Raw genomic sequence first — 23305 nt, forward strand, 5'->3', positions numbered from 1 at the left:
GAGTGTGGATAGGAACAGGATTTTCATAGTGATGATGTTCCATATGTAATTCCACATCTGCTGATGAAATTATTGGCTTGTGATGAGAATCATCTTCCACTTGTGGAGTTTGTGGAATTTGTTCCTCTCCTTCCCATGCTCGTTTCACATTGGCAACAAATGTTGTTGGAATACCAGTTGCTTGTTGCATAGTACCATCCACTTTGAGTGTTCTTGTTGATGATTGCTTCTCAAAGAGGTTACTAATATTGTACGTAGTGGTGGTTGTGGTGGCTGTGGTAGCTGTGGTGGCAGGTCTTTCTGAAATACAGTCTTGTGCATTCAAACTTTCCAAATTAACTTTAGAATTAATTGGTAGGATACTATTGATAGAGTATTTGAGTGATCTTGAAGTTGCTGGTGTTGATGGTTTAGTTGATGATTGACTGTAAATAGAACTAGATGGTTGAATAACATGATGGTCAATCAAGTCTATGGAATCAACAACTTGTTGTGGAACAACCGAATTCTTCTTAATCAGGTCCAAATTCAATTCCTTGATAGAAATGACAGAATTTGCAGTGGATGGCCTCTTGTCTTCCTCTTCAGTTGGACGAGTTGGTGTAGATGGTATTTCTTGATCGGGATTATATTCCTTTCTAGGAATGTAAAAATTTCCTTCAATATCTTCATGACTTGGAACAGCAATTTCACTTTCGTCACCATAATGTTTCTTTGAAGGAAGCTTAATCTTTTGTGGTTTGAGGTCATCATGAGTAACATAGGACAAGTGACGAAGAAGTTTTGGAATAGGACGTGGTCGAATAGGTCTGACCGGTCCAGAACCTTCCTTTGGGTTGGTGGAACCATGCTTATTCTTTGAATTCTTGGTATTTCTCTTTCTCATAAAGAAACATACAAGGAAAAGCAACAAGAACATGCAGGACAATCCACATACTATGGCTGCTGAAAACACAGCTGCTGCAACGTACATGTACGAGTAGTGAGAAACTGTGGCAGTCTGGATGACAAAGACATTGGTAAAGTGAGAACATTTACAATAGGCATGTGTATCATTCTTCAGTTGGAGGGAACATGAGTAGGTAACTTCAGTAGTTCCATCTAAAAAGTCTGCACATGCATAACTGTCTGTTTCCTCTGTAAAATCGAATGAACTTGCTGTACTAGATGTAAGAGTACTTGTAGTATTGATGGGAATAATGTAAATGAGGCCATCTTCCTTCATAGGAACACTCAAGTCCGTGAATTCAACCGAGACAATTGGAGAAATAAGACTTGACGTTCTAGTTGTCGAGGCAGAAAGTTTTTGTGAAAGTTTTAGCTTTCTATCAAGAGAAAACACATCATCTGTTACTGTCATTACGTACGTGAATGGTTTTTTAACAAGTGATGATACCTTATTTTCAAAAACAAAGAAATTGTCTGGAATTAGAACAGAAGTAGATCTTTCAGAGTCAGTAATGATATTCTCATAATCATAAATGGTACTTTTACCCATAATCATGGAGAAGAATGGTCCTTTGGTTCTAGTAATAGTACGAGAAATGTACATGTCTCTGGTTTGAAGATTTGACGACATTTTGAGTGCGGATAATAATTTTCTAGAATTGGAAGTTTGGTCAGTAATGTACTGTCTTTCCATAATGTAGTCATGGACAGATTCAACACAAGCATTCAATAGGTTTTGCACACCTGGAGATAATTTGATTTTTCCAGAATCTTGGGCAGTTGTTAAAAACCTATTCAGGGTGCATAATGCCTCTGAAATTGTCTTGGAATTGAGGAAATGATAATTAACAAGGATTGAATCAACAGCAAATGAGAGTAGAGAAATGTAATCCTCATTCAAACCATCAGTCTTATTCATACTTGTAGTAATATCATTTAGGACAGTTAATTTGCTCTTTTGGATGTTAGAAAAATCTCTAATGGAGGTTTCACAATGAGTACCAATATATCCATCAGCACACTTGCATTCGCCTGAAACTTCTACACCACTTATACATTGAAGATACTTGGTTGATCTTTCATTTATGGAACGCTTAAATGATAAATCTCCAAGGGTTTCTTTCAATAGAACCGAATCTGTTCTAGAAGTAGAGGCAGATTGATAGATGCTCTTACTGAAATGACCTTCGGACATGTAGGTTGCACTCACCCCTGACCAAGTCGATACAATTTCTTGAACTTGTTCAATGTCTGTTACTGTTGGTTTGGAAATTGTAATATTCTTCTCCATAAGAGTTGTACCGCCTGTGACAGTATTGATAATTTCAAAGAAACAAGTCACTGTATCACCATAGAATGGTGCAGGTAGTTTGGAGGCAAACACTTCACCAAGGTTGTACAGATAAATCTTGGATCCTGATCTATCATCCAAAAAGCCATACTTAAAGTCAATATTTTCATCTGGATTTTTACAATTGGTACAATAGAAATCAAATTCAGTTTCAAGTGCAATACCTGTTGATGGATTAATGGAGCAATCACATGGTTTTGGAATGGAAGCCATTGAGAATGCATACGCTGTTCTCACAGTAACACCAGAAGAAGTATCTCTTGCTGCAATAGTAAGAGTATTGGTTGAACCCTGCACAAGCAAGGTTGTATCTATGACTCCTGTCACCATTTCTGCAGCACCAACTTGCTGTACTATGAATTTAGACTTGTCAAGAATCATTCCATTGAGAACCCATGTGGTTTCTGTGGAGGAAGTTATTTCTGATGAGATTAAAGTTTGAACGGAAAGTTTTTGCCCAGGAATCAAGTATTGAGTAGTAGGATTAATATCAAGGATATTCACCACAGGTGGAATATTATTAAAGTAAACAATGGTGGACTTTTCCACAATTCTGTCAGTTTTGGAGACTCTTAATCGAAGTTGAAGTGATGAAGGAACAATCATGCTTCCAAACAGGGCTGAATCAATGGTGAATAGCTTGGCTTTTGTGCTTGAAATGGATCGAAGCAAACTGAGCAAATCAGGATTGCCACTATCTAAGCAACTCCATGTCCATGTTTCCACTGATTCATAATTGATGGCATCCTCTGGATCACTGTATTCCACTTTAATGACTGTATATGTCTTTCTGGATTCTAATTGAACAAGATTTAGATAGAGGTCTGGAGATTTTGTTGTCAATGTCACAGTAGAGGTTGAGGAGAGTGTTGGATTTGAAGCATAGTAAGCTTTCACTGTGAATGAGTAGCTCACACTTCCAAAAGTTCTCAATCTAGAAATGTACAAATTGTTAAACTTGTCTACAGTGAATTCTATGGCAGGCCCTGATGTTTGAGCCCAATCAATTGTAACAGATTCTGATGCACATGTTGACTGAGTAACAACCTTCTTGATTGAAGAAGGAAAATCTGTTGTGAGCTTTTCAACCAAGGATGGAGCCATCACTAAAGGAAGAGGTTTCTCAGACTTGACAAATTCCCTCGAATATACATAAGGACTAATAGTATTCAATGAAGGGCTATGGACCTGAAGCATCATTCTATATCTTCCAGCTGGAAGTGATGCTTCCAACTTGATAATAGCTTGATTGGGATAACTATTAGATACAATTTCAAAGGTAGTTGCATCGAGTAAGGACCAATAATAGCTCAATTGCTTTCCATCATTGGAGTGGCTCAGAGTGCCATCTACACTAATTTCATCACACGAACTAAACATGTCTATATTGGCCATACTAATGAAGGCAGTTGGGGTGTTATTCTGTAAGGGCATGACAACTGGAATGGAAATATATTCCTCTCTGGTTGTTAAGTTATTGTATCTATCGTAGACGAGTGTATTCAATTTGATTGATTGACCACTTTCTAATGTATAATCAATTGAACCAAAAGTGATCATGAAAGCATAGCTTGCCTTATTCAAATATTTACATTTCACATTAGAGAAGGAACCATAAACATTTCTGGACCTATCTTCTGAACTGATAAGATTCGAGCACGGAATTTCCACACCAGTAAATGCTGTTGGGAGGTTGAGTTTAAATACTAATCCAGAAAAATCGGAAAGAATAGTGGCAGGTCCTTCAATCTTGGTTGCACAATTAATTCCATAATAGCCATTCAAACAAGTGTCACATAAGGAGCCATTCCAGAATCCACGTTCAAAACTTGAATAACATTTGCAAGTCAAATCAGATTTACATTCTCCATTATTGAAACAATTATTTGCACAAGTACTATTTACAACAGTTGTTGGAGTACTGCTTGAATTATTGCTAGTATTGCTAGTTGCATTGTTTGAAATCGGTGGAACTATAACCTCGTTACTTGTGTTGTTTGTTGGAGTGGTTGAGTTTTCATTGGGAATGGTAATGTTTGGATGTAATTGTTCTGAACAATTAAATCCCAAGTATCCATCCTTACATTTACAAGTGTCAAAATCAGTACACTGACCATTACCAGAACATACTAACTCAGATGTGGATTTAACAGAAAAGCAAGTTGTGAAATTACAGTTTGGTCCAAAATATGGCAAGTTACAGTCACAATGATTGAAAGATTCACACCTACCACGGGATTGACAAACAAGGGATTCATTACTCAATACACCAAAACAACTTGTCACAGAGCAATCACTTCCAAAGCTATTTGGTTCACATTCACAAGTGTCCAAGTCTGAACAAACTCCTCTTTGAGAACAAACAGTCATATCTAACTTGGATTTACCGTAGCAATAAAAGTGAGAGCAATCTGGGCCAGAGTATCCTTTGTTGCAGACGCACGTATCATGACTTGTACAACTACCACGGCCAGTACACGTCTCAGAGCTATTGGACGATTTTGAAAAACATGTAGTCAACTCGCAATTCATTCCAAAATAGTTTTCAGCACATTCACATTGGTCGAACTCAACACATTTTCCTCTGGAATTACACACAGAAGAGGAATTTGATGGAATATTGTGGCATAGAGGAATTTCACAATTAGATCCAGTATATGAAGAATTGCAAGAGCAATGATTTAAGGTGGAACAATTTCCTCTTGAATTGCATACATTTGGATCATGAGAAGAAATTCCAAAACATGTAGTGTACTGACACCAAGGTCCTGCATACTCTGATGGACAATGGCACTCATCAACCTTTGAGCAATTTCCAACAGAATTACATACTTTGGAAGAGTTTGAGGCAATTCCAAAACATGTAGCCAACTCGCAATTTCTTCCTGTATACTTTTCATTACATGTACAATTATCTGGTGAATGGCAAGGGCCGTGATAGCTACAAACTGAAGAATTACTATCCTTAATACCAAAGCATAGAGAACCAAAGCAATTATCACCATAAGAGCCGTGGTTACAAATACATGTATTCGAATCGGTGCATGAACCATGTCCAGAGCAAACACTGGATTGGTTATTCATTACACCAAAGCACTTGTAATTTTCACAATTGGATCCATAATAACCTGATTTACATTCACACAGATTGTAATCTTTACAAGAACCATGCGCAGAGCAAACATAAGAATCATTAGAAGCAATACCTGCACAATAGCTCTTTTCACAGTTGGTTCCAAAGTAGTGAGCTGAACAAGAACACTTATCGGCAGAGATACATTGGCCATGAGAGGAACAAACTGAGGAAACATTACTTAAAACTCCATTACATTGTGTTACTTCACAATGCTTGCCAAAATAATCCTTTAAACATGAGCAAGTCTCAATGTCAATACAAGTGCCCCTTCCTGAACAAACTTTAGTATCGGTACTGAGTGTACCATTGCATTTGAATAGTTCACATTTGCTTCCTGAGTAACCACTCTTACATGTACAGTTATTGAAATTAGAACAGGTACCATGAGAAGAACAAACTGAAGAGCTATTAGAAAGAGTTCCATAACATGAAGAAACCTGACAAGTTGAACCATAGTAATTTGCTGAGCAGATACAATTATTGAATGAGCTGCAATAACCATGTGAGTTACAAACACTTGGAGATGTTGAAAGTTGAGAGCCGCAGGTTGTAATCTCACATCTAGACCCCGAGTAATGATCTTGACACGTGCAAGTGTTTGGGGATGTACAATTTCCATGTGAGCTACACACAAGAGATGAATTGCCTGTTGTACCATTACATATTGGAATTTCACACCTACTTCCCAATGAATTTGATGAACAAGCACATGTATCAGTATCTACACATGTTCCATAACCAGTGCACACTTTTGGAGATGTATTCTTGATGCCAAAACAATAGTGTTCTGAACAATTTTGCCCAAAGTTACCTTGAAGACAAGAGCAATTATTAAACTCTCCACAAATTCCCTTTCCAGAACAAACAGAGCTAATGTTTGATAGGAATGAATAGCAAGAAGTAATTTCACATTGACTTCCCATGTAATTATTCAAACATGAGCATGTATTGAATCCAACACATGTTCCCCTTGATGAACAGACAGATGTATCATTACCAAGTTTTCCGTAACATTTAGAGATGGAACAATTATTTCCGTAATAATTATTGGAACAAACACAAGTGTCAATATCCACACATGTTCCTCTTCCAGAGCAAGTCTTGTTCGAATAGTAAGGAATGTCGTAGCACTTGTAATCAGAACATGTGCTGCCATAGTAGGTGTGATTACATTGACAATTATTGTAACTAATGCAGGAACCTCTTCCAGAGCATACATACTTGCTGTTAGAGAAAACTCCAGAACAAGTAGTCAATTCACACCATTGTCCCAAATAGCCAGTTTTACAAAAACAAGTATCAGGTGCTATGCAACTACCATGCGAATTACATACAGTGGTATCATTGGAAAGTGTTCCATTACATTGAACCACACTGCAATCCATTCCAGAATAGCCAATATTACATTTGCAAGTATCAGGACTAGTGCATGATCCTTGACCACTACAGACAAAGGTAGAATTGGATGAAGAAATTCCATAGCAACTTGTCTCCTCACAATACTCTCCAAAATATCCACTATTGCATTCACAAACTTCGTTGGCAATGCATGAACCCCTTCCTGAACAAACAAAAGATTCATTATTACTTAGCATGCCATTGCAAATGTAGAGCGAACAATCTGTTCCATAAGCTCCATAATTACACTTACAGCTGTTGTAGTCGATGCATTGTCCATTTCCAGAACATGTACTATTGTCATTGGAGTTGATACCATAGCATTTTGTAAAGTTACAGCTGTTGCTTAAATATGGCTCAAATGGATCGAAACTCTTTGGTGGTTCAAATATGACACTCTCTAAAATAACATACGAGTTGAGAGCCCATATAGATCCAGCAACTGTTCCATGCACGTATAGATAGTCATCCTTGGTGGCTGATATAACAGTACCAGCTATTGGTTTTGTGGAAGAACCCCACACTTGTGATGAAGATCCAACCACCCAGTATAAATTTCTATGTGAGGCACAATTTAAAAAGGTAATACTTGAATTTGCATAATAGAGTGACGGAACCTTAATTACTACTGGCTCTGTTCCAATAATAACAATATTTTGAGTTGGTTTTACAAACCAATTTGTTAAAAAACAAAGAACAGCTCCATTTCTAATGATTAGAGTTGAAGAGACATTGGTTGAGGTTAAGTATTGTGTACATGCCATATTTTGAATGAGATCAATTGATTTTGTCATTTCATCAACAAGCATCTGGCCAATTGGCTCAGAGGTCAAAACAATTGAAGCATTCTTATTTGGCAAGTACGGGAAGTATGAATATTCTTGTAATTCTAAAACCATACTAGCTGTCAATAACTGATACTCTCTTCCTATTGAGGAAATGACATGTTTTGAGCAGATCACTTTGTAACCGGCGAATATATCAGTCTTGAGTTTTTCGCAATTTTCACCTCCAAATCTATTTCCACATTGGCAAGAATTGAAATCAACACATTTTCCATTTCCAGAGCAAACATTGCTATCATTGGATGGGATACCGTGACATGAATTAATTTCACAGAAAGGACCATCATAATTAAGAAAACATTTGCAAATGTTGTAGTCTGTACAAGTACCATGTGAGCTACAAACTGAGGAAACATTTCCAAGAGTTCCATTACATGTTGTAATAGAACAATTTAAACCTAATCTGTTAGCTCCACATTGACATGTGTCTGGACTTGTGCATGAGCCATGGCCAGAGCACACTGAACTATTAAAATTACTCACTCCAAAACAGTCATAATTGGAGCAATGGTTTCCATAGTATTTGTCTGAGCAGGTGCAATTTTCAAAAGAAGAACATTTTCCATGAGTAGAGCAAACCAAAGAATCATTTGAAAAGATGTTTCCACATTTTGTTATATCACACTCCTGTCCATAGTAATGTTCTTCACAAGAACAATTGTTAAATGGCCAACAGATTCCTCTTCTGTGGCATACCTCACTGTGATTGGAGAGAATTCCAAAACACAATGTCATTTGACAGAATTCTCCAAAATAATTTGAGGAACAATTGCACATATCATTAGCTGTACACGATCCATAACCATTGCAAACATTAGTGTCATTACTAAAAGTTCCATTACATTTAGAAATTTCACACTCATATCCAATGTAATGCTCAAAACAAGAACATGAATCTTTTTGAGAACAATTTCCTCTTCCACTACAAACAAAACTATTATTCATATTACTCACACCAAAGCATTCGAAATATTCACATTCAGAACCCGAATATCCAGGTTGGCAAGAACAATTATTGAAATCATTGCACTGCCCAAATCCCTTACAAACGAGTGAGGAGTTTTGTTGAATACCAAAGCAGGTTACAAACTCACAATATTTTCCGTAATACCCTTCTTTGCATTGGCATGTTTCTGGTGCAATGCAAGTTCCTCTTTCTCCATGACATTCTCCTATCGTACCATTACAAAGAGGTATTTCACACTCTGATCCTCCGTAGCCCAAAGTTGAATTGCAAGAACAGTTATTGGATGATATGCATTTACCTCGTTCATTACAAACAAGTGGAGAGCTGTATGAATAATTTCCACACACATAGTCAGGCGCAATTTCCAAAATCGTAGTATTGGTACTGTTTGAAGGTTCTGAAATATTAACCGAAAATGAACAATTCCCACACAAAGTTTGATTCCAATAAGTTTCATTGAGGGGATTGCTATTATTCGAAACTGTAATGTTTTGCTGCGTATTGGTACTGTTCATAGTAATGGTTTCATTTGAGAATAGAGTGGAAGAATTTAAAGTATAGTTTTCTGAGGGTGTACTATTGAAACCTAAAGTAGTACTATTGGTTTCCACACATGATGAACAATTAGCTGTTGTATTGGAAGAAATACTCTCATTATAGATTGTAGAGTTGGATATTTCTAATGTGCTACTACTGGTTTGATTGTTAGAGATTTGATTATCAGAATTGTCTTCATGTTTGGTTTGATTGTTAGAATGGCTGGTTTGATTTTCACTTGAGGAGGAAAAATTCGATAGAATATTTGTGGAATTATTTGTGAGAGTTTCATTCAAGGTTTGGTTGAATGTTTGAGAATTATCTTCCAATTCTCTTCCAAATTTGTGCGCTGAGTTGTTCAAAGTGCAATTACTTCCCACTGGACAGTTTTCTAAAGCTGTCGCATTTTCCAGCAGAGAGCTAGTTGTCTCATTGAGTGATGAGGTATTAAGAGTGGTGGAGTTCTGAGAGAATACAGTTCCATTCACTGTGTTATTTGACTGGAAAGAAGTGTTCCACGAAGCAATTTCACTACTGGAATTAGTTGTGCTCTCAAAAGTAGTGTTGAACGTGAACGTATGATTCGACAGAATTCCAGTGCTGTTCTCCAGACCTGTTTGATTGAAAATAATTGATGAGTTCATGCTGTTATTACAATCGGGAGATGTTACATTGAGAGAGGTATTGATCCAAATCGTGCTGTTTCCTCCTTCATACGTATCAGAACTGTTGTAATGTTGAAGGATTGTTCCATTTGAGGTACTAGCATTATAATTTTCACTGCTTGTAGTATTTTCCCAAACGGATGAATTGGAAAAGATAGTCGATTCGTTAGAGTAGGAAGTGAAATTCGATTGTGTGCCATTCCCCATGAACCATTCAGTTGAATTAGTAACAGATGTACTGTTCTTGTCTAAGGTTTCATTTGTACCATAAAGACAAGTATCACATGTGATGTTCAACACTGTGTAATTGGAAAAGTTTGAAGAGTTACTAGTCAAACTCTGATTGGTGGCCAATTCGGTGTTGTTAAGACGAACATTTGAAAAATTTCCTGTAGAATTGCTTCCTACTTCTAAGGAATTGTTGGTTACATTATTTGTACTGGTAGAATTATCAGAAATGGTGGTATTAGTATTAGTTCCAGTAGAATTATCCGAATCAGTTCCGTTTGTTTGACCAACAAAGTTAGTTCCATTATTTGATTCAGTAGTATTACTTGAAGAGGTGCCATTTGATGGAGTATTATTAATAGTTGAATTAGTGTTTGTTTCATTAGTATAAATAGTTCCATTATCCAATTCAGTAGAATTAGAAGAGAAAGGAATGGTTTCATTGAACGAAGTATGTTCGTTTGTAAGATTGTGATTTGTTATATTACTTTTGGTATTTTCTAACTTGGTTTGATTTACCATATTTGTAGCATTGAGCTGTGTATTGTTTGCTAAATTCGATGAACTATTAAGGGACAAGCTATTTGTCTCATTTGAAAGGATTGTGGAATTTATGACAGTTTGATTTTCTCCTTGAAATATTTCAGTTACTGTCCCATTATTGAATGGAGAGGTACTATTCTCATAACTTTGGTTGTAAAAGCTTTGATTAGTGACAACGGAATAGTTTACAGTGGTGTGATTAAAGTCGTGAGTTATGTTGCCATGTACTACACTACTGTTGCTCACTGAATTATTCTCAGCCCTTTCAGTTATATTTAACACTGTAGAATTTCCTTCAGATTCACTAACTTTTCCTTTTGTTGGTATTGAATCATTAAGATTTTCACTGCCATTCTTTGAAATAGGATTACTTGAATTTGTAAGTTCCGTATTGTTTTCTGCTATTAAAGAAGTATTAGAAATACTGTGGTTTGTTTTTTCATGGTTTGTATTATTCAAAATGGTGCCATTAATTGTTTCATTCAAAGATATAATAGAGCTGTTACTACTTGTAAAGTTATGCATTTCTGTATCATTAAGCTGAGATCTGGTAATATTATTATAAATAGACTCATTAACAAATGATATCTGTGTTGCATTAAGAGATACAGAATTGTTAGACAATAGAGTATTATTCTCTTCGGAGTATCTCGTAAAGTTAGCATGGGTTTGATTAAGATTAGTACTATTTATCAGTGTGGAATTATTTTCATTCACTGTTCTATTCAATTCAGAATGGTTATGTGGAGGTGTTTCAGTGCTGTTTTCTACAACTTTGTTTGAACTATTGCTGAATGTTGAATTCCACTGGTCAGTGACATTGAACGAAGTATTTGAAAGTGGATTTGTTGAATTGAGTAGACTTGAATTTGATACAGTACTTTGGTTGCCAAGGGAGGAGCTGTTCCCAAAGGTTTCTGTTCTGTTTACAAATTCGTTTGTGTTGTTATCCAAAGAGTTTGATCCTGTTATGTTACAGTTTGTATTATTTAAAGCAGCTGTAGTATTACTATTCTCTGTTGCATTAGCAAATCCGAAAGTGCCATTAGATAAGGAATTGTTGAAAGTTGCAGTATAACCCAAGTTTAGGGAATTGTTTGAATTTGTATTGGTGATGTTTCCTAATTGTGTACTTTCTGTGTAATTTAAATCATTCGTAGAATTAGAAGAAGTGAAATTCTGATTTGTACTGTTATTGGTATGTTCATTACTTGTATGGTTTGTTGTTGTGTTATTTTCCACCAATGAATTATTTAGTGCTGTAGTGTGATTTTGAACAAAAGTCTCATTGTTCAAGGTTTGTGTGTTATTTACACCAAATAAAGTCTCATTATTCCCTGATTTTCCTTCCAAAGTTTGATTCCTGGTTTCGTTTAAAAAACTTGAATTAGTGATAGCAGTATTATTTTCCAATACTGAAGATTGATTGTGTAACTTTGTGTTATTCTCAAATAGAGTGGTATTAATTGTCTGAGAATCGTCGATCATAGACGTTGCGTTAGTGTTAATTGTGAGATTCTCATTATTAACTGTAGAGTTTGTTTCAATACTGGGTACAGATGAGCTATTCTGATTCTCAGTTTGGTTGTACCTACTATGAAGAGACTCGTTCCCTATCATTGTTTTGTTTTCATTTATCAGGGTGTCATTATTTACAAGAATTGTAGAACTAATAGATCCATTGAGGTACGTATCATTGAGTTGAAAGGTAGATTCATTAAGGAAGTTTAGACTTGAATTCAAATTTGTATAGTTCACAGATATTGAAAGTGTTTGATTTTGTGATTTGATATTGACAAAAATGGAACTGTCATTCCTCAGAGTTTCGTTCAATGTTACATTACCAACTGTGGTGACTTTGGTAGAATTTTCTGAAGAATTTCCATTCAAGAAACCGGTTTGGTTACTTATTGCCGTTCCATTTTCGGCAGGCATTGTTTGCTTTTCGAAAGTTGTAGTGTTGTTTTCAGCAAAACTATTATTTTCGGGCCTTGTGGTATTTTGAGTGGAAACTGTAATAGACATATTGCTAGAAATTTCTCTGGTGATGTTGGAGTTTGTCATATTAGGATTAGTATTTGCCAAGTTATTAACCACTGAGCCGTTTTCCTGCAACGTTTGATTTCTTGTTTCCAAGCTGTCATCAGATCTAGATGTCGAGTTACTAGCAATACTGGTATTTGTTATTGAAATAGTTGTGACATTACTTTGTTCAGTGTTGTTCCAATTGGTTGAGTTCATTGTTTTGTTGCTTTCAAGGTTTTCTAGTGTTAAGTTCTTTGAAGACGTTTCATTAAGAAAAACGGTTTTGTTTGTAATAGTATCTTGTGAAGAATTACCTCCGTTAGTATTATTGCTAGTGGTGATATTGAAAGATTCTGTGCGATTGATAAATAAATCAGAAGTGTTGTTTAGCACAAGCAATGAACTGTTAAGGTTAGTGGAGTTCTCAAGTGTTATGGTTGAATTGATTGAGATTGTTGAATCATCCAAAACAAACTGGTTTGTATTATTCAAATCTGTTGAATTACTTGTTTCATTCACCAATAATACGGAGGTATTAGAATAGCTATTGGAGAGTGTGTTATTCTCAATAGCATCAGTTGTATTTAAGCCTGTTGAATTCACAATTGATAAACCTGATTCGTTAGAATGGTTTGAATAGTTATCAAACTTTGAGCTGTTGCTCCCGGTTAATGAAAAGTTGGCTACATCATTAAAAGTTGAATTATTAACAAGACCATGTGATTGACCCGAGGGACCGCTAATTGTTTGGTTTTCTGGGAAATGACTAGTGTTGAGCCTTGTTGTATAATTTGAATCAAGAGTGTTATTAGAAATAATGTCTGAACTAGCATTATTGGAAATTCTTGTACTATTCCCAGTGGTCATGGTACAGTTATTTGAATCATTAGAAGTAATATTTGAAACAGTACTATTTGAAATTGTTGAATTGTTCACTGTTTCATTTCCTTGCTTAGTAGCTATGGTTGCATTCAAATCAACAGAGGAGTTGGATGGAACACTTGGAATATTAGATTCGTTTGAAAAATTTGTAATATTATCAAACCTAGAGCTGTTTCTCCCATTCAAAGTTGAGTTTGTAAGGTTATTAAATGTTGAATTCTCGAATGTCGATAGGTTACTCCCACTCAGTGACGAGTTGGTAACATCTTTTAAGGTTGAATTATTAACTGAAGTAATGTTGGTTTCATTCTCAATACCAAATGATTGATTTGAGGGACTACCACTATTTGATAATGTTTGGTTTTCGGAGCTATAACTCGTGTTCACACTAGTTGCATTTTTTGAATCAACAGTGTTATTATTAGTCATGTTTGAACTAGTATTAGATAGTATTGTATTGTTAAAAGTTTCATTTCCTTTTTGTATAACAGTTGAATTCAATTCTAAAGTAGTATAGTATATACTTGTATCATTTTGTTCAATAGATGAATTATTTGATAAGACGGTCTCATTTAGAATAACAGATCGATTATTCCAAGTACTGTCACTTGCATTTGTTTCATTTAGTGTGACAGTTACGTTATATGTCAGACTTGTATTGAAACTGGTCTCATTCTTAATTTGTCCATAAGAATTGTTCATTGAGGATGTTTCATTTGGATGAATTAAAGTCTCATTAACATTTACATCTGATTGGTTTGATGCTGTGTAAGTACTATTCCTTCCTGGACCAGTAGAGTTATTGAAAGTCGTCTCGTTGTTAGATGTTGAATTGTTTGATGTCAATTCACTTTCGTTGAATGTTGTATTTGAAGATGATCCAGTATCGTTTTGTCCATTACTGCTAACATTTAAACTTGTTTGGTTTGTTAAAGAAGTATTGGAATACATAGAAGAGTTGGAAACTGGTTCGTTAGTAAAGGGTGTATGTTGATCGGTTGCATTGTCCAGTAATGTCGAGTTATTAACGACGTACGAGGTAGTATTGCTCTCAAAATAGGATGTATTGCTCTCTACATTTAGCTCCGTAGTGCCATTACTGACTTGTGAATCAGTTGTTTGGTTATCTTCTCTAAATATTCCAGTACTATTTGTTGAACTAGTATTATTTACAAGACTACTATTATCGCTAGAAATAGTAGCATTATCAAAACTAAAGTTCTTGGCGGATGAGGTATTAACTGCCTCTGTGATTGTGGAAGTATTACATGCCAAACCGGTGTATCCATCTGTACAATTGCAAGTATTAAAATCAACACAGGTTCCATATCCACTGCAAGTTGATGAGCTGTTCGATTCCACATCAAAACAGTATGTATATTGACAATGTGTTCCAAAGAACTGTTCCTCACATGTACATGACGACGTTTCATTACTGAGCCAAGAACAGTTACCATGTCCTGAACATGTGATCATGGTACTGTTATTATACTCACTTTCATTCCATGTCTTGGCTATCGAAGAACACTCCACATACTCGCACTCTTCTCCATAAAATCCCAACTGGCATTCACATTCAGTGTCATTTGTACAATTTCCTCGTCCAGAGCATATATTTATGCTAAGATTATCATCAGTGAATAGCCTTAATTTGCAACTGTTGTGTCCCGATGATGATGTAGCAATTACTTTCGATAAAATTGCTCTCTGAATTATTAAGCATTGTATCACCAATATTATCATGATCATAATATTTGTTATTGTTGTTATTCGCGTTTTCCATTTTACTCGCCTCCACACTTTGAATTTCTCATCCAAAAAGGTTGCTCCTTCACACGTATGATGATGAGAGTGAAGATGAACACGAATCGGCATTCTATATTATTATCGTTATGTTGTTTTTATTTGGGCGCTTAATGGTCCAAAACAGAAGCAACACTTCGTGGTTATATTATTTTTAAGGCTCTGAGGAAAATGAAGATGCGCACTATACCCTTCCTTAGGTTCGAGTTGGGAGAGATGATTTTTTACTCGAATGGAAAACACAAGCGATGGTGGTGGTTTTGTTTGTTATTTTCTCTTGTTGTTGTTTATTTCATTATTGATTCAAGTGCAAGATAATGGTTGTAACTAACTTAGCCATTTGGTTAAAGGAAGATATTGAGGAAGTTTTGCTGTAGACCTTCGGAAGATGTGCTTAATTAAAGGAATGGATATGGCGAAGTGTTGATGAAAGATTCACCAAAAAGGAGCTGAAGGGAAATTGCATTTGGCCTCTTTGAGAAAAATCTAATCGTAGAGGGGCAATTAAATTAAAGATGTGTCGTAAAGTTGATAAGATTATAAGATACAATCTTGCAAGATTGGAATTCATCACAGCAAAGGTAAATAACCAAGTGAAAAATCAATCAGTAATTCTACAAAGTTTATTGGAAAAGTGAATGTGGACATGTTGCAATAGTTTTTGATAATTTCCATTCAATACCACAACCTATTACAGTTTAGAAATTTGTTGTTTTGCAAGATTGATCAAGTGAACTTCATCAGGACCGTCAGCAAGTTGCAATTGACGAGCACCAATCCAAACACGAGCAATGCTGAATGCTGATTCTTCGATTGGTGATGTATAGTCAGCAGGGGATGTCATTAATCCTTCAGCCCCAAATACTTGAATAGCTCTGTCTGCAACTCTTTTAGTGGCTCTTGGAACGGCAATCTTAATCATGGCAATTTCAGCACGAGCATGTTTAGCTCCCACCTTATCAATCATGTAAGCTGCCTTTAAAACCAATAGTCTTGCCTGTTCAATGTCAATTCTCGATTCTCCAATGTATTGTTGAATGATGGCATGTTGTGAGAGAGTCTTTCCAAATGTTTTTCTGGCCTTTGCTCTTCTAACCATCTGTTCAAATGTTCTCTCTGCCAAGCCAATCATTCGCATGGCGTGGTGAATTCTTCCAGGACCAAGACGGGCTTGAGCAATGTTAAATCCTTGTCCTTCCTCGAAAATCAAATTCGATACTGGAACCTTGACGTTATCAAATGTGATTGACCAATGCCCAGATGGTGCATCATCAAGACCAAATGTAATGGCAGCTCTCTCCAATTTAACACCAGGTGCATCCAAAGGAATGAGAACCATTGATTGTCTGTGGTGGACGCTTGGATGTTCTGGATTAGTTTGACCCATGAAAATGGTGAATTTACATCTCTTATCACCAGCTCCAGTAATGAACCACTTGACACCATTGATAATGTAGTGCTTTCCATCCTGTGTCTTTTTAATGGTGGAACGTACATTGGTAGCATCAGATGAACTGTTATTGTATTCAGTCATGCTAAAACATGATCTGATTTTGCCGTCCAATAGTGGTTTCAAATACTTTTCCTTTTGTTCTGGTGTTCCAAATTTCATCAAGACTTCCATATTTCCTGTATCTGGTGCATTACAATTGAATACTGAAATATGAAATAATTATTTAACATTTTCTTAAGAATGAAAAAAACAAACCTTCTGGTGCAATAAATGATCTTCCCATAATTTCTGCCAAAACTGCATATTCCACATTTGTCAAGTGTTCAGTTGGATGATGGTGCACGAGGAAGAAATTCCACAAACCTTCCTTCTTTGCCTTTTCTTTTAATTCTTCGAGAATTGGAGGAGTATCCCACTTGTCCTTCATTTCGTGAATTTGATTTTCAAAAATCTTTTCACCTGGATAAATGTGTTCATTCATGAACTTTTCCAATTTTTCCTTGAGACGAAGAGCTTTGGTAGAGAGACCAAAATTCAATCCAGAATCACTCACTGTCAAATTGTCCTTCTCTGAATTTACAATCAATTCCCAGGCAACATCTGATAATGAACCAGCTAACAAACCAACTTGAAGAGCATAATCACTGCTTGCATTTCCTTGTTTGTATCGTTTATAGACTCCCTGAGTAATTCCAACAAGTCTGAAAATTGAAAATGCCAAATAGAAATGCCACTTGTCGATTGGTTTACGCTTGGCAAAGGTAGTGTACAAATTTAAGCATTCAGCCTCTGTTAAAATACCAGTCTTTTGGAAGTTTACATCCTTGAGACCAGTAAATCCAGGCATTCTTGGAAAATGATAATACATGCAAGAGTAGGCCAAATCAGCAATTGGATGACCCAAAGTTGACAATTCCCAATCCAAAACAGCAATTACTCTATTCTCGGTAGGATGGAATATTACATTATCAAACTTGTAGTCACCATGTGTAATACATGAAGATTCTGTCAAAGTCTCTTGTGGAATATTTTGAGGCAACCACTTGATCAATCGATTCATAGTTTCATTTTCATGAGTTTCAGAAGCAACATATTGTCTAGTCCAAGTTGTAATCTGTCTCTCATAGTAATTCTCCTTCTTTTGTCCATTATTATTATTCAATGATGATGCTGCCTGTTTATACAATCCATTCAACAATTCAAAATCTCTAAAATTCACACTATGCAATCTGGATAAAGTTTTCACAAAATCAATCATCATTTCTCTTCTATCATCGGCAGTCAATTGATCTGGTCCCTTTGCATCTGAAACTCCTCCTCCAACAACTTTATGCATTTGAGTAAAGGTAGCATCCTTGAAAATTCTACCTCTCACAAACTCCATCAAGTAAAATTCAGTGCCAATCACTTCAGTTTCCCTGCAATACAAGTACATGTTCGGCACTGGAAATCCAATCGAGTGCAAACTCTTCATGATGGCATATTCTCTGTAAATATCGTGAGCTGAAGGTAGGAGTTTTCCAGGTGGTTTCTTTCTTAAAACCAATTCAATTGTATTTACTTGTTGTTGTTGATCCTTTGATGATGTTGTTGTTGGTGCTAATTGAATAACAACTTTAAAAGAAGGATTTGATTGCCCATCCGAAAATTGTACAATGCTCTGTAGGGAAAGGCTTGTTGTATGATGATTATTGTTGGTCTTGTTGAAAACATGAACGTTTTGTGAAAGATATTTGGCAAAGGCCTCCACATTGAACATGTGTTGAGGTCGAATTTGAATATTATTGCTGATCATTTTGTTTTTATTTGATTATTTTATTATTTGATCATGTTGATGATGGAAGGACAAGTAAATTGATCCGTATCGTTGCTTTGATTTTCTCTCCGATTCTTATTGAGTACAACAAGAAGAATATTGCTCCGTTACTATTTGTTGTTTTCTTAAATATTGCAATTGATGGAATGTTTTTCCAAGAGTGGAATTAAATCATTCTTAAACTTCTTCTCAAGATAGACACTCATTTGGAGATTTTGCTTACTGACATGTTTTCTACGTTGTGTGAGACCTTCTTTGAGTTGGTAGGCAAGTTGAGAGAGTCTGGTCTTGTATTTCTCAATTAAGAGTTGATTTTCCTCAGTGAGATTTTCGAGAGCCTCTGGTGATAGGTAGCGTTCCACATCCTTGTAGATTCCTCCGTGAATTCTTGGATCAATTAGGCCAGTCAGCTCAGAATCAAGAGAGGCTGTTAGTAAATTACTTTCATTCAATTTGTGGCTAACGACCAATTCCTGAACAGCATGAATTCTCAATTCTAAATAGTAAATGGCCACTTCAAGACTGTTCAATTTGAAGAGCTTCTTTTCACGAACTTCCTGAATGGTGTACATGTTAGGGAATGGTTTCTTGATGGCAAAGAAGAAAATTGAGCCATCTTGATCATCCATTGATTGTTTTGGTTCATCCATATTGCCAGCACTTGCTGATTTTTCCTCTGTTTGTTCTCTCTTAACTTTGACTCTTTTGAAAACTTTGATATTGTGACTCTTGTGATATTGTTGAATCTTTGGTGAGATAGTTGGATCTAATAATTTGAAACTATCCTCCCCAGTAGTTTCATCCATGAAAGAGTTAATTTCCTGTTGACTGGATGGCTCAACTGGGGCCAAAAAGATAACTTGCTGTTCACTGGTTCTGAATTTAGTCTCATCGAAACTGGATGGAATTTCTCTCTTAATAGTAGCTCCCTTGAATTTGAGTTTGATAAAGTTGACAAAATCTGCAAGTTTTTGATGATGAGCATTAAAGATAAAGTTTGTGTTCGACATGGATTTACCATAAAATCCAACAAAGTAATACTTGTTGTACTCTCTGATGGAGGTGACAATCTTCTTGTAGAGCTTACTCTCCTCTGAGTGAACCACTGACAATTCGGCATAATTCATCTTGTTCTTGTAAATGACACGAAGCTCCTCATTGAGAGAGATGGCTCTTTCCCAATCCTTACCCTTCTCGAACAAGTCAATAACTTCCTTGTAGAGTTTAATCTTTCTTGTACACTCTGGCTCTTCTGGATAATTGTCAGAGAAGAGAGGCAACTCAATGTTACTATTAAAGTTTAACATTTGTGCATGTTGGAAGATGGCAAGACCAGCTTCAATATAACGTTTTCTACTCTTCTGCATACTAGCCAACAAGTGCAAATACTTGAAATACAATTGAACATTGCTATTCTTCTTGAAGGATTTGAGAGCGTTCTTGAAGGACTTTTCTTGATTTTGGAAATTCATGGTATTTGGATCATTGGTGCTGGCAGCCTCGATATCTCTAATTTGTTTGAGCAAGTGATGAAGAGATTCCATTAAAACATCCATCTTGTTTGCAAATTCATCCTCTGCCTCAGGTCCCAACAATTCTACCATCAGTTCCTTGTAAGATTTGAGCTTGGATTCAACACATGAAATGAATGTTCTCCTAACTCCTTCAAGACCAGAAACTTCACTGAAAAATCTTTCAGTTGCAGCTTCACACAATGACAAGGAATTTCTAGAAATATGCTCCAATTTCAATAAATCAAAGAATAAATTCTTGGCCACTGATGCAATTTCAGAGACATGAATCTTGAACAATTTGATTGTCTTTTCGATTAAATCAGGAAGGAGACTTTCTTGCAGTTGTAGTGGTGAAAAGCTCCAAATACAATCATAAAAGACCTGTAGAATTCCGTGACGAGTATCGTTTTGACTGAGGAAGAGTTTTCTGTCATAGGATGGCATCTTTTCTGGTTCAAAACTAAAGATGGCATCAAACAAGTGCCTAACCAACAATTGAGAGAGTTTAACAATTCTATAAACATTAAACTCAGCAGGAGGTGAATTAGTTGACACGGATCGTTCTTGTGACAAGTTGTGAATGGTAGTGATGGAGCAACCTTCCATGGTTGTAATGTACTTTTTCAACTTTAGGAAAATCATTAGAATAATGTTTGCAATTGTGCCGTATTGGTAAATGTTGAGTTGTGTCCAATTCTTTGGGAGTGGGTTCTTCTTGGATAGCACAATAGAAATCAAATCCAAGAGAAGGTCCTTTGTATCGAGTTCGGCAAGTTGTGAATTTTCATTCAAATTTGCAAAGATAGTATCCAAAACTCCCTTGAATGTTAAAAGATCTAAAAAGTTAACAATGGTGAGAATAATATCACAACTGATACGTTTGGCTTGGTTGATTTCTGGTTCAAATTTTTTGGCAATCAATGAATTATTTGTCCTGGCATCTCTAGTAGTGGAATCCAAAGTTTGAGTGGCTGTCTCTTGTTCAGTTCGCTCTCTGGAATATTCTGCCTCCAATTCTTCTGTTCTCTCCAGAGAAACATCAAAAGCCTCCTTCAACATGCTCAGTAAACCGAAAAAGTCAATCAAACTTGTGGCACATTCTTTCATCTTCTCTCTGTGCTCCTTGCTTAGAAGAGCAGTGTCAGTTTCCTCCTCACTAACAACAGTCATTCGTTCCGTTTGATGCTCGGAAGTTGTGGAGATGTTCAAATCACCCAGTCCAAAAGTACTCTTAAATGACTTGCCATCGTGTGACATACGAGTTTTGAAGAGATGAATAATCTTGTTCATGATCGATATTGATTTTGGTTCGAGGAAACATTCACTATAACCCTCAAGTGCCTCTAAAACTATTGGATAGAGAGTTTTAGATAGTGTTCCTTTTTGGAAAGGTTCTGAGGAAATGATATTATCAAAAAAGTGTAACTTTCGGTAAGATTCTTCTGCAGGTATGGCAGAGGAAAACTTTTCAATAATTCTTCCTAATCTATGTTCATTGAACAAATCTCGTACTGTTGTGAAAAAGTCTGGTGTCATTGTATCAAAGAGGGCATTCTTGACAGACTTGAAGATTGTTATTGTTTCTGTTTCTGGCTTTTGAATGAGCTGGTTAAGTTTTACATTTATCAGAGAAAGCTCATTCTGGAAAAATCTCAACTCCTCCTCAGCAAATTGTGGATATTTACGTTTAAAGTTGGTGAGGGAACTCTCAGCAATTTTGAGTAAATAATTAAGAGATTTGATGGCACGTATAAGTTTTTCTTTTGTTCCTACAGTCATATCATCAAGCTTAATCAAATCAAAATGCTTATTCAGGTAGAAAAGTATGAAACGATGACTCAGACTGTACTGAAGAGACTTCTTGAAATCCTCAATGATAGAGATGGATGTTTCTGGAGAATCAACAAACTGAGCCAACAAAATACAAATCTTTTCAAAGACCTTCTGTAAAAGTTGACTCTCTTTGAATTCAAATGAATCACTTGTCTTTGGTTTGCCATACTTGTTGGCAATTCCAAGGAATGATGTCATTATCTCACGGAAACATATAGTCGTATCGACTGTCTTGAAGTCAATATTGTTAATAATTGATTGAATGTTAGTTTCATCCATAATATCCCACTTTAAAAAGTCTCTCAGATTAGGATTGATCGCAATTGAAGTAGAGACAACATTAACAGCAAGACAGAGCTTGGCATTCTTTTGACACTTTTGTTTGATTGGTTCATTTTGGTCAAATTCATGAATATTCGTAAAGCCCTTTGTGAAATCATAGCATGGAAGAGGATCAATTTGAGTTTCATTTCCAAGTGTTAGAGTTCTGGTTCCATCATCAACATGGAAGTAAGCGAAAAAGTCTGGTGAAATTTCATATGCATTCTTCTTGGTATTTACAACATAAAATTCGAATACAATGATGGCAGATTGAAGTTGATGAGAATTTACATTGACTAACAGAATTTCACTCCATGATGGGTTTTTCATTCTCACAATAGCACTATTAAAGAGTAAATTAAATTGTTTGATTATTCCTACTTACGATCTGTAAACTCTCTGCTTTCTATTGATATCACATTGAATAGTCATACCATCTTTGCCCTTTATGTACATCTTAGCTTCGACAAAGAGAGTCTTGACATTCTTGTTCAGAACATTCTTAACATTGATATAGATATCATTTCTAATATCGTCCGATATGATAGAACTGCTGAATCTTGTCATTGGAACGAGAGGAAGTTGAGAAAGTTGAGGATATTGCTTGTATGCTTTGTGATAATCTCCTGTGACCATACTGAGTGAAACATCAATTCCCATAATATCCTCTCTCTCAAGATTTTGATCATCATTCATTACTTGATCGAGGAAGGAATCCAAATTGTCATTGCTCTTGAAGTTGAAAAAGGTAACCTCATGTTTAAGAGTGACACCACCAGCAAGTTCAGAAACCACAGACTTGGTAAGTTTTGGTGAAACACCAACCGCCATAGGTATTCTGCAATCCAAAAAGGTCTTTCCATTGACTGGTGTGTCCAATTTAACTCTCTCCACTCTGAAGGCACGTACAAGAATGAGCATTTGTTCCCTCTCTATGAAAGCTCTTGAAACATCCTTGAAGAGTGCATAGAGATTTTGTCGTTGTCTAAGAGTTGCATCTTCCTCATCATGGTTGCCTGAGGAATTAATAGAAACATGTC

The 23305-nt window shown here is 36.0% G+C and overlaps 3 protein-coding genes across 3 annotated transcripts in view; all 3 read right to left on the bottom strand.

Annotated features, from left to right (window-relative positions):
• Positions 1-15400, bottom strand: part of NAEGRDRAFT_52324 (uncharacterized protein) — a gene marked incomplete at both ends in the record, with an annotated part of 16421 nt that extends 1021 nt beyond the window's left edge. Inside the window, one exon of the mRNA XM_002672370.1 lies at positions 175-15400. Coding sequence (XP_002672416.1) covers positions 175-15400 — 15226 coding nt within the window. The remainder of the gene's footprint in view (positions 1-174) is intronic.
• Positions 15401-16019: 619 nt separating this feature from the next.
• Positions 16020-18540, bottom strand: NAEGRDRAFT_72624 (acyl-CoA dehydrogenase family member; the record flags this gene model as incomplete). Its single annotated transcript, XM_002672371.1, has 2 exons — positions 16020-16984; positions 17037-18540. 2 exons carry the CDS (start codon positions 18538-18540, stop codon positions 16020-16022), a joined length of 2469 nt encoding a protein of 822 aa, XP_002672417.1.
• Positions 18541-18561: 21 nt separating this feature from the next.
• NAEGRDRAFT_81257 (dedicator of cytokinesis 4) overlaps positions 18562-23305 on the bottom strand; it is a gene marked incomplete at its 5' end in the record, with an annotated part of 7872 nt that continues 3128 nt past the window's right edge. Inside the window, 2 exons of the mRNA XM_002672372.1 lie at positions 18562-22608; positions 22651-23263. Coding sequence (XP_002672418.1) covers positions 18723-22608; positions 22651-23263 — 4499 coding nt within the window. The 3' untranslated portion in view covers positions 18562-18722. The remainder of the gene's footprint in view (positions 22609-22650; positions 23264-23305) is intronic.

Source organism: Naegleria gruberi (assembly GCF_000004985.1).
Source record: "Naegleria gruberi genomic scaffold NAEGRscaffold_54, whole genome shotgun sequence".
In the NCBI taxonomy this organism is placed as follows: Eukaryota; Heterolobosea; class Eutetramitea; order Acrasida; family Naegleriidae; genus Naegleria; species Naegleria gruberi.